This window comes from Nipponia nippon, unplaced genomic scaffold, assembly GCF_047370975.1.
Source record: "Nipponia nippon isolate SJK-2023a ecotype South Korea unplaced genomic scaffold, ASM4737097v1 scaffold_3, whole genome shotgun sequence".
NCBI lineage: Eukaryota > Metazoa > Chordata > Aves > Pelecaniformes > Threskiornithidae > Nipponia > Nipponia nippon.
The window spans coordinates 92,268,599-92,284,169 of NW_028262347.1; the positions used below are offsets into that span (position 1 = coordinate 92,268,599).

At 42.3% G+C, this 15,571-nt stretch overlaps 1 protein-coding gene across 4 annotated transcripts in view; it reads left to right on the top strand.

Moving 5' to 3' along the window:
* Positions 1-432: 432 nt before the first annotated feature.
* JMJD1C (jumonji domain containing 1C) overlaps positions 433-15,571 on the top strand; it is a 171,949-nt gene continuing 156,810 nt past the window's right edge. For 3 of the 4 annotated variants that reach the window (XM_087768104.1, XM_087768106.1, XM_087768107.1), the window contains exon 1: positions 440-787. In XM_087768104.1, coding sequence (XP_087624230.1) covers positions 635-787 — 153 coding nt within the window. In that variant the 5' untranslated portion in view covers positions 440-634. Of the gene's footprint in view, positions 788-15,571 lie in introns of all 4 variants that reach the window. The other variant, XM_087768112.1, reaches the window with a different exon arrangement.

Consider the following 15,571-nt stretch of genomic DNA (forward strand, 5'->3'; position numbering starts at 1 on the left):
GCGCGGGGGGAAGCCCGGCAGAGGCTGGGTCTGAAATCCCGCCCCAGGACCGCAGCTGGGGGGGGGGGGGAGGTTGTCGGTGCCACCGCACCGCGGAGCTGCTTCCCCGGCGGGTGCCCGGGCCCCCTCAGAGCCGCCCCGGCCGGCAGGTGAGGGCCGTGCTCCCCCCGCCGCGGGGGTCCCGGTGCCGCCCCAGCCCCGCTGCCGGTGCCGTCGCGGCCGGACTCTTTGCCGCGCGGCGACGGCGGCCGCTCGCCCCCCTCCCCGCGCGCTGCCTGGCGGAGGGAGACGGCGCGTGGTGCCGGTCTCCATGGCAGTGGGCTGCGTGGGCGGAGTGGTCGGGGCCGCAGCGCGGCGGTGAGCGAGCGCGCGAGGGAGGGAGGGAGCGAGCGAGCGAGCGAGCGAGGGAGCGCGCGCCCCCGGCCCTCCCCCGCCCCTCGGTGTTTGTGTCAGGCTGCTGGCGGCGGCGGAGCGGCCCCGCGGCGCCGGCCCGGCCGAGGGGCGCCGACCCAGCCCGCCGCTGAGGCGAAGAGCCCCGCGCCTGACCCCGCTCCGCGCCGCTCCCGCCATGGGCGGCCCGTAGAGGAGCGGGTTCGGCGGCTGGTGCGGTGCCTGCGCGGCGGCGGCGGCGGCCATGGCGGTGGCGGTGGAGACGCGGCCGGAGCTGGTGGGGAAGCGGTTCTTGTGCGTCGGCGGCGGCGGCGAGGAGCCGCCGGAGAGCGGGCGCTGGCGGGCCGGGGTCATCCGCGCCGTCTCGCAGCGGGACTCCCACAGCCCCGACCTGGCGGTAAGAGCCGCGTCCCGGGCCGGGCAGGGCAGGGGGGGCTGCGGCGGGGCCGAGGCGGCGGCGCGGGGCCTGCGGCGGCGGGGGGCAGCGGGGCGCCCCGGGCGGGCCCGGCGTGACACAGCCCTTCGCCCGGGGGGCGGCGGGTGCGGGGGGACGGTGCGTGTCAGCGCCCCGGCGGCGGGGACGGCTGACGTGGAGCCCGCACCGCCGCCGCCGGGGGTCGGGGCCGGGGCGAGGCGCGCTTCCCCTCAGCGTGTGCGGCCGCGGGGTGGGGGGACGGCGGCGGCGGCGGCCCCCTTCGTGCCCCTGGCGCGGATGCGGCTCCTGGCTGTAGGGGCGGGAGGAGAGGGCGAATACCTGGCCTGGCCACCGAGGGACAAGTCGGTCTGCGCCTGGAGCAGCAGAGCTCGGGCTGGGGGGTGAACGCGCCTGTTCCAGGGGAATGCAGAAACTGTCGTCATGTAGTACGGACCGACTGGGTCTAACGTACTGGATGCGGTAGCGAACGCTGTTATTAAAAGAATGTCATTGTTTCCCTTCCTTTTATGTCCGCTGTCACTGTTTTCCTAAGGGGTGTAGGAATGTGCGTGGAGGTTAGCGAAGGAGCCGGGGTATGTTCTGTTGTGCTCAGACACACTCTCGCTGCGGGGGGGGGGGACGACGGGACACGACCAGGATTTCCTTGGGTTAGTGTTCTGAATGCATAATCTGCGTAAAATGGAGTTTTATTGTGCTCCGTGGACTTGGTCGTTATTTTATTTGTGAATTCTGTGGTCTAACGAGCGATATGTTACTGTTGTGGTTGTCTCCTTCCATGTTTTTATGTTATTTGGTGCTTCTGCAAGCACATTTAAAAATATCACGACTATGTAAATGGGCATTACGTAGGCTGAAAAAAGGAATCACCGAACTGCGCTGGGCAATCCATATTGCTGCTGGCAGGGGGGAGGCATTCACAGCTGAACGCGGTTCGGGGTGGAATGTTGCCTTTTTTACAAACTCATCAAGCAAACAATTGCCTGGTTTTAGAAATTATTGATTGCTTGATACGTGAGAAGTGCGATTCACAAAATTTAAGAATTTTTGCTTTCCTATGTCCCAGGCTTTAAGCTTTGTTTTAGAAACAGAATGTATGTGATACTTGAAATGCTACTTTTTTACTCCATTGTGGGTTGGTTTTTTTTCCGCTCTCTAGCTATAATTCAAGTAGCATGCTGTTTATGCCCTTCTTTATGAAATGGCCTGTGTTTTCAACCTTCGGTTATATGTGAGAATCATCTAGAATGCTTTAGTTTTAGAACCTATTTGGGATGTTATTCTTGTAGGGTAGTATTCTCTAGGATCTATATACAATTATGGAAACACTGAGTAAAGTTTAAGGAGATATTTACTAACATTTACAAGTCAGAGCCATAATTTGTAAACTCTAGGGGCAGAGCTGACAAAGAGAGAAAAGGTGCTAAAACAGGCGTTTCGGGGGTTGTATCTGTTATGTTAAATAGGTAATGTATGGTGCCTCTTGTAAGTACTTGCTCCTCTTCCTAACTTTGGTATCTGAGTGTTTTTCTCTTCAGATACTCTTTCATTGCAATTCTTGGTAATTTAAGGAAGAACTGTCATGTTACGGCTGGTTTCTGAGGCAGGATGACTAAGGGTATGCGTACGTGTCGTAGTGGAGTGCCATTTGGATAGATCCAAACTACCTGAGAAGCAGGATGGATGCGCCAGCCTGCACTTCAGCCTGGGTGCAGTGCAGTGCTAACGTGGCCGTATTCCTTCTGGTATTCTAGCTAGCTACGTAGCACTGCATTATGCTATGTAGATATACTCATAGTCGCCTAGGAGTGCTGGAAGCCTGGGGAGGTTTTGGAAATACTATCTAGGTCTAATGAGGCCCAGACTAGTACTTTACTGGAGCATCGCTGCCCCCTCTAAGTGCAATATTTGGTTTTCATGTTACTTGTTCTCTGTCCCCAAGGCAAAAACAAGTATAAATTGCAAAGAGAGTGGGTAGAGAAAGAAACGGTAAGGTTTCTGTTAGTAACAGGTAGTTTCTGTGAGTTAGGCTCTCCTTTTGCATTTGTAATTAACATTAACCTCTCATTAGTTGATATTTGCTAACATGAGTATCCTCTTCCCCTGCCCCCAGTGAAGGACAAAGGCATTTTTCTGTTAGCCTTGGTTCCACGTATGTTATCCTAGATGGAGTGAGTGCTATTCTTATCCTTCCGTGGCTTTCGTTTTGAGGTGGCCATCCTTGTGAATAGCTCCAGACCCTTCTGCTACTCGTCAGTGGAGTGAAATGGGAATTCTTGTTGACAGTTTCATTGCTTGCCCACAGGGTACAGCATAAAAATGTTGAAATTGACTTTTTGTCAATCCTGTATATTCCCACTCTGAGTGGGATGAATGTTGCAAAAATATAGAAAGTGCCCTCAGCTGCAGGATGGGAGGAGGATGGCAGTGGGCATTTTCAAGATGCTTTGCAGATGACCAGAACTGCGTTACCTTTTAATCCTGGCTTTGGAAGGAAGTATCATTTACGTTGCCTTTGTGTCTTTTCTTTCTTAACAAATGTGAATGCCCCTGTAAGTTTCAACCAATTTAAGAACGAGGAGGGGTCTGAGAAAGATGACCTTCCCCCAGTCTGTGAAAGCTGACATCTGAGGGGCTGTGAGAGCCCTCCTCCCAAAAAACCATAAAGGCAAGGAGGTCACAGCATTTTGTGCGCTCCTCCTGGAAGCCAAGAGGTGGTCTCCAGCTGGCCAACCAGCATGCACTGAGCTTCAGACCAGCTACAGCATATGCTGCCTTTCGCTTAGCACGGTACAGAGATAGGTAGGTGATGGGGGATGGAGCTGATCGTATGTGAAGGTGGGTTTAAGGGCATGAGAAAGAGCTGAGCATTAACAAGAGCATGGGTGAGTATTTAATATGGGAATATAGGGACAAATGGAGAGTTTTATGAGGTGAAGGATCTTAGGGAGACATGGGCAAGCTTAGAGGCAACTGACGTAATTAATGTTAAGTGGCCACAGGGCTTGTAGGAGCAAATCCGCAGGAAACCAAGCTTCATTAGTTCTGCTGTAAACAGAACTACTCATTAAATCAGGAACTCCAGACCTGAAGGCGGGACTAGCTGCTCTCCGCTGGTGAGCAGGCAAATGAACACTCCAGTTTTCATATGCTGCTATGTTTGTTTCATGATTGTATTTTCATAACTAAATTAATAAATATTTTCATAGTTGAAATTATTGTCCTGGTAAGAAAATAAAGAAAAGAACTCAGTTATGCAGTATCTTCTTCCTGATAGGTCTCTCCTACCCCAGGAAAGTATGTTAAATGACTCTTCCCTTATACTTTTGATGATTGCAACATAGCTTATATGTAGTCTCTGTTGTTTCTTAAAATGGATTTAGTTAAATTTTCTTTTTTTTTTTTAGTGAGGAATATGGTGAGAACAACTGGCACTGGTTGCGAGTACTGTTGGTCTTCTGGAATATGAATGCTCTTGCCATTACATGCAGATCCTTCTTGCCAAGATTTGGAACCCATGCCTCTTTCTTAGTCATCCTGTAATGTTTACAGATGTTTAAAAACACCTGCTATACAGGTACAATGTATACAATTTAATCCAGGAGTTTTCTTGATGATTTTCCTGGTCTGAGTCACAACTTGATAGTTAGACCTCTTGATCTTTCATGCAACAGGAATGTTCAAGAATGAAAAGCATTTATGTAAAAATACAAGCAAAAAAAAGTTTCATATACATATATATATATGTGTGTGTGTTTTGCTAGTCATTGAGAGAATTCATAACTATTTTTCTGGCTAAGTAACAGCGGGTGTTGTTAGAGGAAGCTGGGAACTCTATTTTTCCTTGCTGCTAACTGCCTGGAAAAGCCTGTGTGCTGCTCTGATTGCAGTGATAACTCTGGGCAAATAAAGAAACGGCTAGGAGGAAAGAGGTGGAGTCAATGCCATATGATCTCCCTGGTCTTTGCTGTCCCATAAGAATTGCTTTCTGGACCACAGGTTGCAAAATGTCTATTTAATCACTACTGCCAAGATTTAACATGGTGATGGCAGAGGTGTTTTCCTATATTGTGCTTAAAAAGTGATTATTTAGAGGAGTACATTTTAAAAAATAAAAATCAAATTATTAAAAACTATTTTGCTTACTGGAAGTGCTTCAGAGTTCTGTGAATTTTCATGGTCCTGCAGTTGTATATTGAATATAGTCATATATTCAGCTGTATATTTTCTCCACTTGAAAGAGAAAATGGAAATAAGCTTTTAAACACATAATGTGCAACCCTTAATAAAAAGTATAGTTGTAAGTTGCAGTGATTTGTAATTGTGTATTTATTGATGTGTGAGTTTTGCTGCCATGATGTCCATGGACTGGAATACAAAATCAAGAATAGAGTACTTTGGTAGTCTTTAATGTTTTACGATAGGCAAATGTAACATTTCGTAATTGTGCGTAGGGCAATATATTGTGGCAATAAATCACCATGGTAGATATCCTTCATAAAAACTGAAATATTAGTGGTAGTTTGAAGCAGTTGTTTGATTTTTATTTACAGTAAAATTAGTAAGATATAGTGGGGGAAATAATACATAAATAGTTTTGGTAAATTGTGTTTTTTTAGTATCTCATCTTTGGTAATTTGCAAACAAGGAATTGTTAAAAATTCATTATGTCTGGTAAAACCATTTGAAGAGAACAGCGGCAGACTTTGTGTGTCTGTTTTAACTGAATTTGTCCTCACTTAACAGAAGAATGGAAGTTCACAGAATGTAATGGAGACTTATCAGTACTGTACTACAGATAACATGAAAATAATTTGAAATAATTGCTGATAATTTGAAAATAAAAGAAGATATTTTAGAGAAGTACTCTATGTACTGAGAGTTTCTCACTAAAAGATGAAGTTAAATTTGCCTTTGCTGTGTGTGGAGCTGCTCTTACCCAGTCTTTTTACGACCTGTAATTGTTTTAATCGTCCTGCTTCTGCATTCCCAAACTTTCTGAACGCGCTATGGCTTTGTCATACAGGCACAGAATTGCACTTCCGTATTGATTTTCAGTGCAGTGTTTTGTGTTGTCCTCTGTTTTTCTTTCACTGAGTTAGTATTTAAGGAGAAGCTGAATGTATTAATTTTTTGCATGCATTTGAGCTAATGTGTTTAAAAATTAAATAGATTTTTTCACTCCTTATTTTAGAAGTACGTGCTCTGCAGCTTTTACTTGTTAACCCTGAAATAAACTGGAAGATACAGAAATATGCTTTAAACTAGTTGTGCATAGCTTGTTGGTGGTTAATGGAATGTAAAAATACTACATATTTCTATACCAGCATCTGTGTTAAAGATGAAGAACGAGTTGTTGGTGAGGAGCCTGTCACGTTATTTACTCCAGCTATTGGAGATGATGCTAAAAACATGCCAGAGTTTGTCATGTCACTGCTACCGCTGGATCCAGACAAGGAGTGTTGTTGTAGGATGCATTTTGTGTGTCTTTTGAAGCTGGTTTGAAAGGAGTGGGAGAAGCTCAAAGTGCAACAGGGATTTAGACCATTTTCAGTTGTTTCTACTGTTCTGTATCCGTATTGAAGCCAACAAGTCTTGTAAGTTTTGGTGTGTATCAGCTAGGCAATCTTTTCTTGGCTCAGCAGTAAAGAAAACTTCCTATTTCCTTTCTGTGTTTCTAATAAGATTGAGCTTGTCATCCTGTGCCTGTGAATGTCACCTCATCTGTCTTCCAGAGTTAGTTCAGTTAGTGTTCAGGAACGAGTATCTCTTTCATAGTAATTTGACAAAAAGATCAAACACAGGAGTGTTCCTATGAAACTGAATGCAAGGATTCAACGCTTCATACTCTGCCCTTCCCTCCTCATTGCTTTTGTACTAGTAGAAACCTGAATATGTTGTAGATAAGCAAGTAAATATACTGATGGATTTTGAGGAAGGTTTATTTGAATGTCAAGATTGCAAACAGAATTTAGGTGTCCCAAGCTAGGGATTAATCAGTTTATTAATTTGCTGCATAGTTGCAAAGTATGCAGCAGTGAATGAAATATGGAAAAAGGAAGGTTTGATCCAATATCAAAATCTTTCAGGAGGCTTTAAGAAAGATGTATCAGGTGTTTTCTTAATCAAGAAAGCATTCACTTTTGCCTTTTATATGCCATGCATACAAATAATGTATTATTCCACATTCGCATTACATCAAATTTTTCTTGTTCCAGAACTTTGTGTGAATCCTTGGAGGTGTCTCAAAAAAACAGGGCATAGCCATCTTAAAGAGTTTTGAAGAATGAGTAGTCATTTTATAGGAAGCCATTCTTTCTGTGCACATGCCAAGACCTCAACACCTGCTTGAGAACATCAGAACTGTTCTTTAATGTTAAATTGAGCGAATTTTAAAAGTGGTACATTTTAAAATTTGGCCAAATATGAGCTCAACCTTCTCTGGATCCGACGATCAGTGTATTGTAGAGGTGCTTAGTTCCGTCGGTGATCTTGAATTTCTGCTGGGATCAGGCTTGACCTTCCCTTTCAGTAGGACTCAGTAAGCTGCTTCTGCTTGTGCTGGAAGAAAGTAAGTATTGATCACCTGAGAAGTTTACCTGAAGTTGGCAGCAAGATGGTTGTCTCAGAAGAGACACCGCTACGATGTGCTGTTATTGCCCACTTCCATGCTTTGAGCACTGACATTCAGTGCTGCTGCAGGGATGGTTTCCCTCCTAGTCCTACTAGGTGGGGACTGCGGTGTCCTCTGCTTGTATCCAGCTGCTTCTTGGAAGCTGGTAGAGAATTCTAAGCTGAACTAATGCTATGTTGCTTCATTATATTGACTCATCCAGAAAGTTACTGTCGTAAGTTGATGTTATTCCCATGTACCACTAACTTTCATGTTGTAAGATGAAATGAGAGCAGGGGAACCAGAAGAACCTCGGGGATTTTGCTGTGTTTTGCTTTCTAGTCATTTTCTTTAAAAATATTTTCATTGATTTCTTAAATTATTTTACTTCTACTTTAAACAGCTGTTACCACTTTCCAGAGTTAAGTGGAATGGAGCAACTTAATCTGCTCATGGGGAAGTTGCCTCCATGTACATACAGAAACTGCGTTTGAGCTAATTCATGTGCTTTGTTCAGAGCTCCACGGGCACAAAAGATGCGGGGTAAGCATTAAGGCTTTTAGCTTGACCCTCCCATGGCAACATTTTTAGAAGTTTTGGAGACTGTGGTTCCACAGACATTTCTCTTGGTGGCAGTGCTGGCTTAATTTTTTTAACCCTGAGCGGTTTCCTGATCCATTCACCATATGGCACTTCAAGCAGTTGTACTGAGGCTGAGGAGGTGGTATGGGATCGATCAGAGGCAAATGGCTGAGGGTAGGAGCAGCTTAAGCTGGCACCATTTCCAGGAGAAAAGTCTCTGGACCATGGCCTGAATGAAGTGGTTGAAAACTAGCTTAAATACCTTTGTGAGAGTTGCAGTCACTGTAACTAGTAAATGTGTCCTAACCTGCTCAGCTGTAATGCAGGGATTTTGTACTGCAGTTGAATTAATGATATTTATTCACTCAGTATGAATAATTTGTTCTTTCGCTTGAATAAGGAAGTATATGCTAAAAATAAACCATAACATGATCATTTGATGTCTGTTGATGTTATACTGACTTGCAAAAGCAAGTTTTGGAAGAACAGATGTGAAATCAAATGCCTTGAGGGAAACTTAAGCATCTATATGTTAAAATGCATACACCTCTGATGCCTCAGTAAAATATTGCATATAATATTTCTGCATAAATATGATGATCTTTTTGAGTGTTCTGATCAGCACTGATGTTGAAATGATTGCGGTTAGGCTTCACTGCAAGTAACTGACTGCTATGTATGACTACTCAAGTTGACACTGCTGACATAGTAGTTAGGTTGACTCACCAGGTTTTCCTTTTTTTGCTAAGGGAGCAGGGCTCTTTAATGAAATGATGGTTTAAAATCTGGAGTGTGATTGCTCTGTGAAAGGGAGAGCACTTGCTGAGTCATTACCAGGTGGCCCAAGTCAAATCTCTTTAGTCCTGCATGTCTGGCGAGGAGGGAGTGGAAAGCTGTATTTTGGAGGAGTGTTGGCAAAGATGGTTTGTTTTGAAGCAGTCCTCCAGCTTATTTCCTTATTTTTTGCTCTTCTTGGCTTCTCTTCTTTCCTGAAACACAGAATGTAAATTTACTACCTTTCAAAACCAAACAAAACAACCCAAAAGCTGATATCAAACAAAGAAATGTGTTGGGGTAATCATAGGAAATACGTGATTTAAACTGTTCGGTTAGTATAGAAAATCTTGGAGAAAGAGTGACAGGAAATTAGTGAATTCTTAGACTGGAGTTTGTCATTAATCTGTAGTTTTTCTTGCATCCTAATTCTTCCTAAAGCAAACTTGAAGACTACAGTTTCACAGCCTTGGTCGTTATCAGAGGCAGGAGCGAATACATGCGAGCAAGGCATGGTGCGAGCAGTTTTTAGGGGAGAGGTTAATAACTTTTGGGCTATAGACCCACAGTGTTATTTAAAGAGTTAGCAGCTAACAGTGGTCTAGTGCCAACATTTCAGTCAAAAATACAGAAACTGATGTAGTTGAAGACTGAATGTCAGTGAGGTGCTGTGGTCTTAAGAGCTGCTGTTGTGACACTTAGCTATCATACATCTACAATTCTGGCACATAGCTGTACTTCCTCAGTGTTTCCTTATGGTGATTTGGAGCTCAGGGACTTCATCCAGCAGAGATCTTTGGGTTTTGTAGCCCTTGCTGAATTTTTCCTAAATGAATTTGTAGGAAACCTTTTTGAATCCCTGTGAACTTTTCTACATCCTGTGACAAAGAAGGGTCAGGCTTTAACTGCGCGTTGTACTCAGGATTGCTTGCTGTTGTTTCAGACGTGCTTTGGCTCCTGCATTGTGAGGTACAAGTCAACAGTCGCCCCTTGTTTGCCATTTGCGTGACGCTCATGATTTTATTAACTCTGCTGTACTGCTTCATACTCCTCTTTCAGAGCATATGAATGTGGCAATTTTCTTTTACTGTTTCTTAACCTGAGACTCGGAGGTATCTGTTCTGTCTGTCATTCCTACCAACCTTGTCCAAATAAATGTCTGTTTGAACCAGATTATTCCAAAGAGTGTGCAGTTTGTTTGCATATCTTAAATGGCTATCTACACCGAGATGCATATCTTCACGTTATTTCCTTTCTGCAGATTGTTCTGAATAGATTTAATACTGTCAAGTTGAGTTTAAATTTTTTTCAGGAAATAATTTAACATTTTAAATGAGTTTTAAGTTGTAAAAAATTTATTTCTCCACTGGAGTGTATTGATAATTGTTTTTTTCAGTTATGGTAACCAAATTGTCTATTGCAGGTCCATTTAAATTTAGTATACCCAGGTGTTGGTCAAACCTTGGTGGTGATCTATTTAATACCAGTTAAGCAGTGACTAAAGGTTTGTTTGTGGTGTTTTTTTTTTTTTTTTTTTTTTTAAAAAAAAAGGCAGGGGGGTGGCAATGAAATACTTCTGGCTTGCTAACTATTAATCCAGGTGGGCTGTCCTAAAAATACCTGATCCTTCTGTATACTGTCGTATTTTAACGTTTGTATATAGGTCAGAATGTGACATGTGAATATTTTTAGACAATGTCATGACCACTTTTTAATTTGATGGGTAGCTTTTCTGTATAATGGGGTACTCACCTCCTTATGCGTCATCTTTTAAAAGAGATAATCAATTTTGACTCATTGAAAGAAATTTCAATGTCTTTGTATAAATAGAAAATGTTTCAAGTGCTTTGATACTTTGTATCCTATTTTTCCTTTAGAAATTTGTAGTCTAGATTAATCTGTTCCTTTTGTTATCTATAGCTTTCTACAAAATTTCGACTTACGTCAGGTCTAAGACTACATAAAATATAAAATGAAAAATCTCATTTGATAAATTATTCATTGACTCATTTACTTTCTAATTCCATCAGATGGGTTCGTTTGAAACTGAATGTAGTACTTTCATAAAGCATTGTAAAGATGTTATATTTTAAAATGGAAGGACTTGGCTTTCTGTTGACACTCGGAAAAATGGCTTGTTCACACAACTTAATTCTTTTTTTTTTTTTTTTTTTTGAGTTCTGTAGTAGTGTCTTGTCCAGGTAAAGTGAGATGTGTGTGTACATTTTGGCGTATTTTTTTCCTCTGTCAAAATTTTTTGACATTGAATGGATTTTCTGTTATCTAATTTTGATTATTTTTAAAAAAATATTTTAGCTTTCAGATACATTTGAGCGTGGCTCATGTTTCAGTAACATGACAAAGTTGATTGCTGCTCACTGACTGGTTTCGAATGTGATAAACAGAATACAAGTTAAGTCTTAAGTTTGCCCATATGTTACTTTTCTACTAAAATAATGAGCAATGAAGAGCTAAGTAATGGCAGAACTTAATAGGGCTCTTCAGTCGGTACCTTTGAAATGGATGAAGTCTGCATCTCCAGAGGTTCTTAGGTTTGTTGGCTGAGGAAGAAGGATAGCATTCAATACCATTTTATGTATATTCTAAGGTACCTTTTATGTTATGGTAGTTTACCTGTTTCCGGGTACCTGGAACTTGTGAATTGAGGAGTGTTTACTGGTATATTTGAAAGAGTTTAGAGCTTCAGTGGAAATGAGCAATTAGTTCTAGGTCTGTGTCTTTCCTTCCTTTCTTATAGAAGTCTGGTTTTGGTCTGGAGTTTAGCATGCCTACGCTTCAAGAAGTATGTCTTCAGCTGAGAAGAGGACAATGTAAGGACATGCAGAATGGCTCTTGGGGATCTTAGGACTGAGTTGGCGGTATTTGGAGTGGGGAAAGAATGGAAAAGAACACATTTTAATTTTTTTATTTTATTTGCTGAAAACCTTTTGATCAGTTCTTGAGCTTTCTTTGATCAGTGCTTCTTATGGAAAGACTGGGCAGGCACATACAGGAGCTAGAGTGTATGGGTCAATCAGCAGAGGAGGCAAGGAAAGAAGAGGACCATGATGGTTTAGATGTAGAAACTCATACACAGTTTGATGTAAATTGCAGACAGAAGGAGCCTTCCTTTTGTCACAAAAGTCAGCATCCCTTCCTGCGAGGCTTCTGGCTCCTGAAACAGTGGGTCCATTCTCTAACACCAGGAAATACTAAGAAATTTGTAAAGAAAAAAAATTTAAATGTTGAAGTTCAGTACCTGCATTCACAGTTTTACTCAAAGCTAATGGTTCCTTAAACTCAGAAAAACAAAATCTCAAAAAGCATTGATTACTTAGAAAGCAGAGATGAAGCTGGTATTGCTGTTTCATTAATCATAGCTTGGGCCATGTGCAGTTCTTTTTCCTAAGGCTGTCAGTTTGGCATTCCTCAGGGCAGTTGTAGAACTGAGCTTTTTTGCAGCTCTTCTTGATTGCTTTGTTTCCTTCTCTTCCGAGGACTTATCTGCATTTGCTTGTTAGTTGTCAGATTTTCGCTGTAAGGGAGACTCATTTGTAACGTAGCAGGCGTGCGCTGCTCTTACGTGGGACTGCATTTACAGGACAGAGAGCCTGAACTCAAACCTTACTTCATAGCAAGGCAGCTGGGATAGATAACTGTAGGCTGGCAGTCTCAACACTGTGGAGGATACACAGCAGCGTAATTCTGGGAGTTGAAAAGTCACGTCTTTGAGACTGCTTCCCAAAAACGTATTGTGGTGGAGGGAGATGTTGCCTGATACCATGGTAGGTTTGGACTACCTGTGGATCACAGAAAAGTGTTTCTGAGCGTGTCTTTGCTAATGCAGTCAAGTTGTCCCTGAATTTGGGCTGCTTGGTTGGCTGCCCTTTCAGCTGATTTGTAACTAAGGCTGCTGTTGAATTCTGTTAGTTATGAGGGCTCAAACAGGCAGGTAGCCTTGATGGGGATTAGTTTATCAGATGTCTAGTGAAGTGCAAACTCTGACTGCAGCTTTATCCACCCTCAGGCTATTCAAACTCTCTCTACAGTGTGAGCTTATTGTCTGAACCGATGGAGCTACAGAATTAACCTTTTCCTTCAGTGTGGAGTTGGTTTGTTTTTTTTCCTTCAGAGCTTAGAAGACAATGGTGTCTAACTTAAATATGGGAGTGTATCACTGAAAGCTACTTCTAATGAATACCAGGTGCTTTTTTCACTGCATCGCTGTTGGCTTTGCCCACATCCGATACCTTTCTTTATTGGGCCTGTCAGCTGGGCAGTGGCAGCACGAGGTTTGGAACTGCAGGCATGGCAATTAGGCAAGCAGCCGGCTCACCATCAGTAAAGTGTATGGATTTGCAAGTGACTTGTTTTGCAAGCCTCTTGTAAGAAATTCACGTGTGGACAGAAACTTCCAGATCTTCTGAAATTTGGCAATAGCTTAGAGTTAATAGGGAAGTCTTGACTGGAAAACATGCTTGAAAAAATGCATAGAAACAGTAGTAGAAAGTAATAAAAAAATTGTGAGGTAGTGAGATATTGTCTATTAGTATTGGTATTTATAGTGATAAAAACTAGAGGTATTTCACAAAAAAAAAAGAATATATCCACTTTGCTACAGAACTTGAAAATTGCTGTTGTAGTACTTATACTGTGAAGTATGCAGGACTTTATCTCTGCTATGTTTTGTTGGTATTGTTGGTTGGGAGAAGAGAGCTAGGATTGTGGGTTCTGTGGTGTACAGCACTTGTAGTAGTGGTGAAGGCTGTTACGGTGAGCGGTAATGACGGACTAGGGGCGGTATATGCTGTTAAGTTGTGCTTTGAAATATTTTTCTGTTTCTCTATTGGTTGCTTCTGTATAGTCCTTTTAACTGTTTCCCAACACTTTATTAATGTTACTTAAAATGGAAAATACTTGCTCAAATACTCTAATGAAAGATTTTACTAACAATCTGGAAGAAAATAGTCCTGTAAGCAGAGTAATGCCAAATGGGTTAACAGTTTGAAGGGTGGTTAGCCTGTGACATTGGGTGAAACTTGCAGTGGTTTATAACTTTGTGTGCATTATGGGAAGTGCACACCTGGGGAAAAATATACAACAAAGTTTTTTCTACAGGTTGTAATGTATAAAAATAAATTAAAGAAATCTTTAAACATTTTCACAGAGCAGTTAATATAATTGCCATTCCAACTAAAAGGCATTGTGGAGGTGCTTTGAAATGAGTGCTATAACATCCCCATGCACCTTGCTGCGTTCTGTGTTTTTTCTTACCTTCTAATGTTAGAAATATCAAACCAATATCAAGGTAGCCAGCATGAGAAAATTGGCAATGGTAAGTGTTATGCAGGGAGAAGATGTCTTACTGTCATGTAAATATAAGTAGGAGAAGATTAGACTGTGTTCTTTCTGGATGCATGAGTCAAAATTATTGACACTGATTTTAATCTTATCTTATCCCGTATAAAACGCTCTATCTGATGTTGTCCTAGCCCTGTTTAGCATTTCCTGTTCCCTACCTACCCCACTGATGAGCTATATTTTAATTTCTCCTTAGGTGACAACTCTATTGCATCTTTCTATGGTCGGAGTACTTCAGGCTTCTCATAAACATCTTGTTCTGTCCTCACAATTGGAAGACTTCCAGTAAACCTCCCTTTTCTCAGGCAATAAGACATTGTTAGCAAACTAATAACTTCAATTTTTAATGTGAAGCTCAAACCTACTGAAACTGTTGGTCGCCCGTCTTAAAGACATCAAGGTTGCTTCTGTTAGCAGTAGATGGTTACGCAGATCTGTTGGCTGTTTGGTTCTACAGGTAATAAATGGCACAAAGATTTAGTAGTGGTGTGTTTTTGCTGAAGGTGATCTGACAGATTTGGGAGGGTTAACTTCAAAAATGGATTTGTGTGTATGTGATTTTGTTTGTCTGAAGGTAAGACTGAGATGTTCTAGGGTAAATAGACTGTGAATTGCATGATAAACTTCTGCCAAGTCTCAGTGCTGGAATTGCTGAGATTACCGTTTCTGTGTCCATGCAACTCTGTTTACTTTGTAGGACACTCTTTGACCAAGACCTCGCTGTGGTAGGTGCTGTGCAAACACAGAGCTAAAATTGTCTGTGCCTCAGAGTTTATGAAATCCGGAAGGACAAGGAGCTGAAATGAGGTTTATAATGATGTGTTGTTTGTGTACAGCAGCCTAACCTTTGGGAAATCTTGTGACAGAGAAGAGGTAGGAGAGGTTTTTGAGGTGTATAACCAAGTAGCTCTACCAGTGTTTCTTCGTTATGTGTGTCAAACATGAAGGATAGCCAGGGATGAAACTCGGAGGTGGCAGGCTCAAACTGTTTTTTTTTTTTCTTTCTTTTTTTTTTTAAAGCAGCCTACGACAGAGGTTTTGGTTAAGTATGGATCAGAAACAGGACTTGGCATTTGTAGCTGAGTCTGAAGACTTTGAAACCAAGCCCCAGTAAGTTATGTTGATAGAGAAAAGAGGCAGAATGATGTAGAAAAGACAGATGCTGTCATTGTGACGTAGTAGAATGATTATTGTGTAGCAGCGTTGTGAGAGGATGTGTGTGGAGCAGAGTTCTGTGACGTCCAAAGGAAAAAAATCATCTAATAAGTGAGGTGAGAACCTAGGTAAGACTTAAATACAGGTCTGAGGGTAGGGACGTTGGAGGAGTTGATAGAAACAGCATTGGGATGAACACTGAAAGCTCAGTCTTAGCCATGTTGTGCTTCAGGGTGCAAACTATGCAAGTCAGTGTTAGTGAG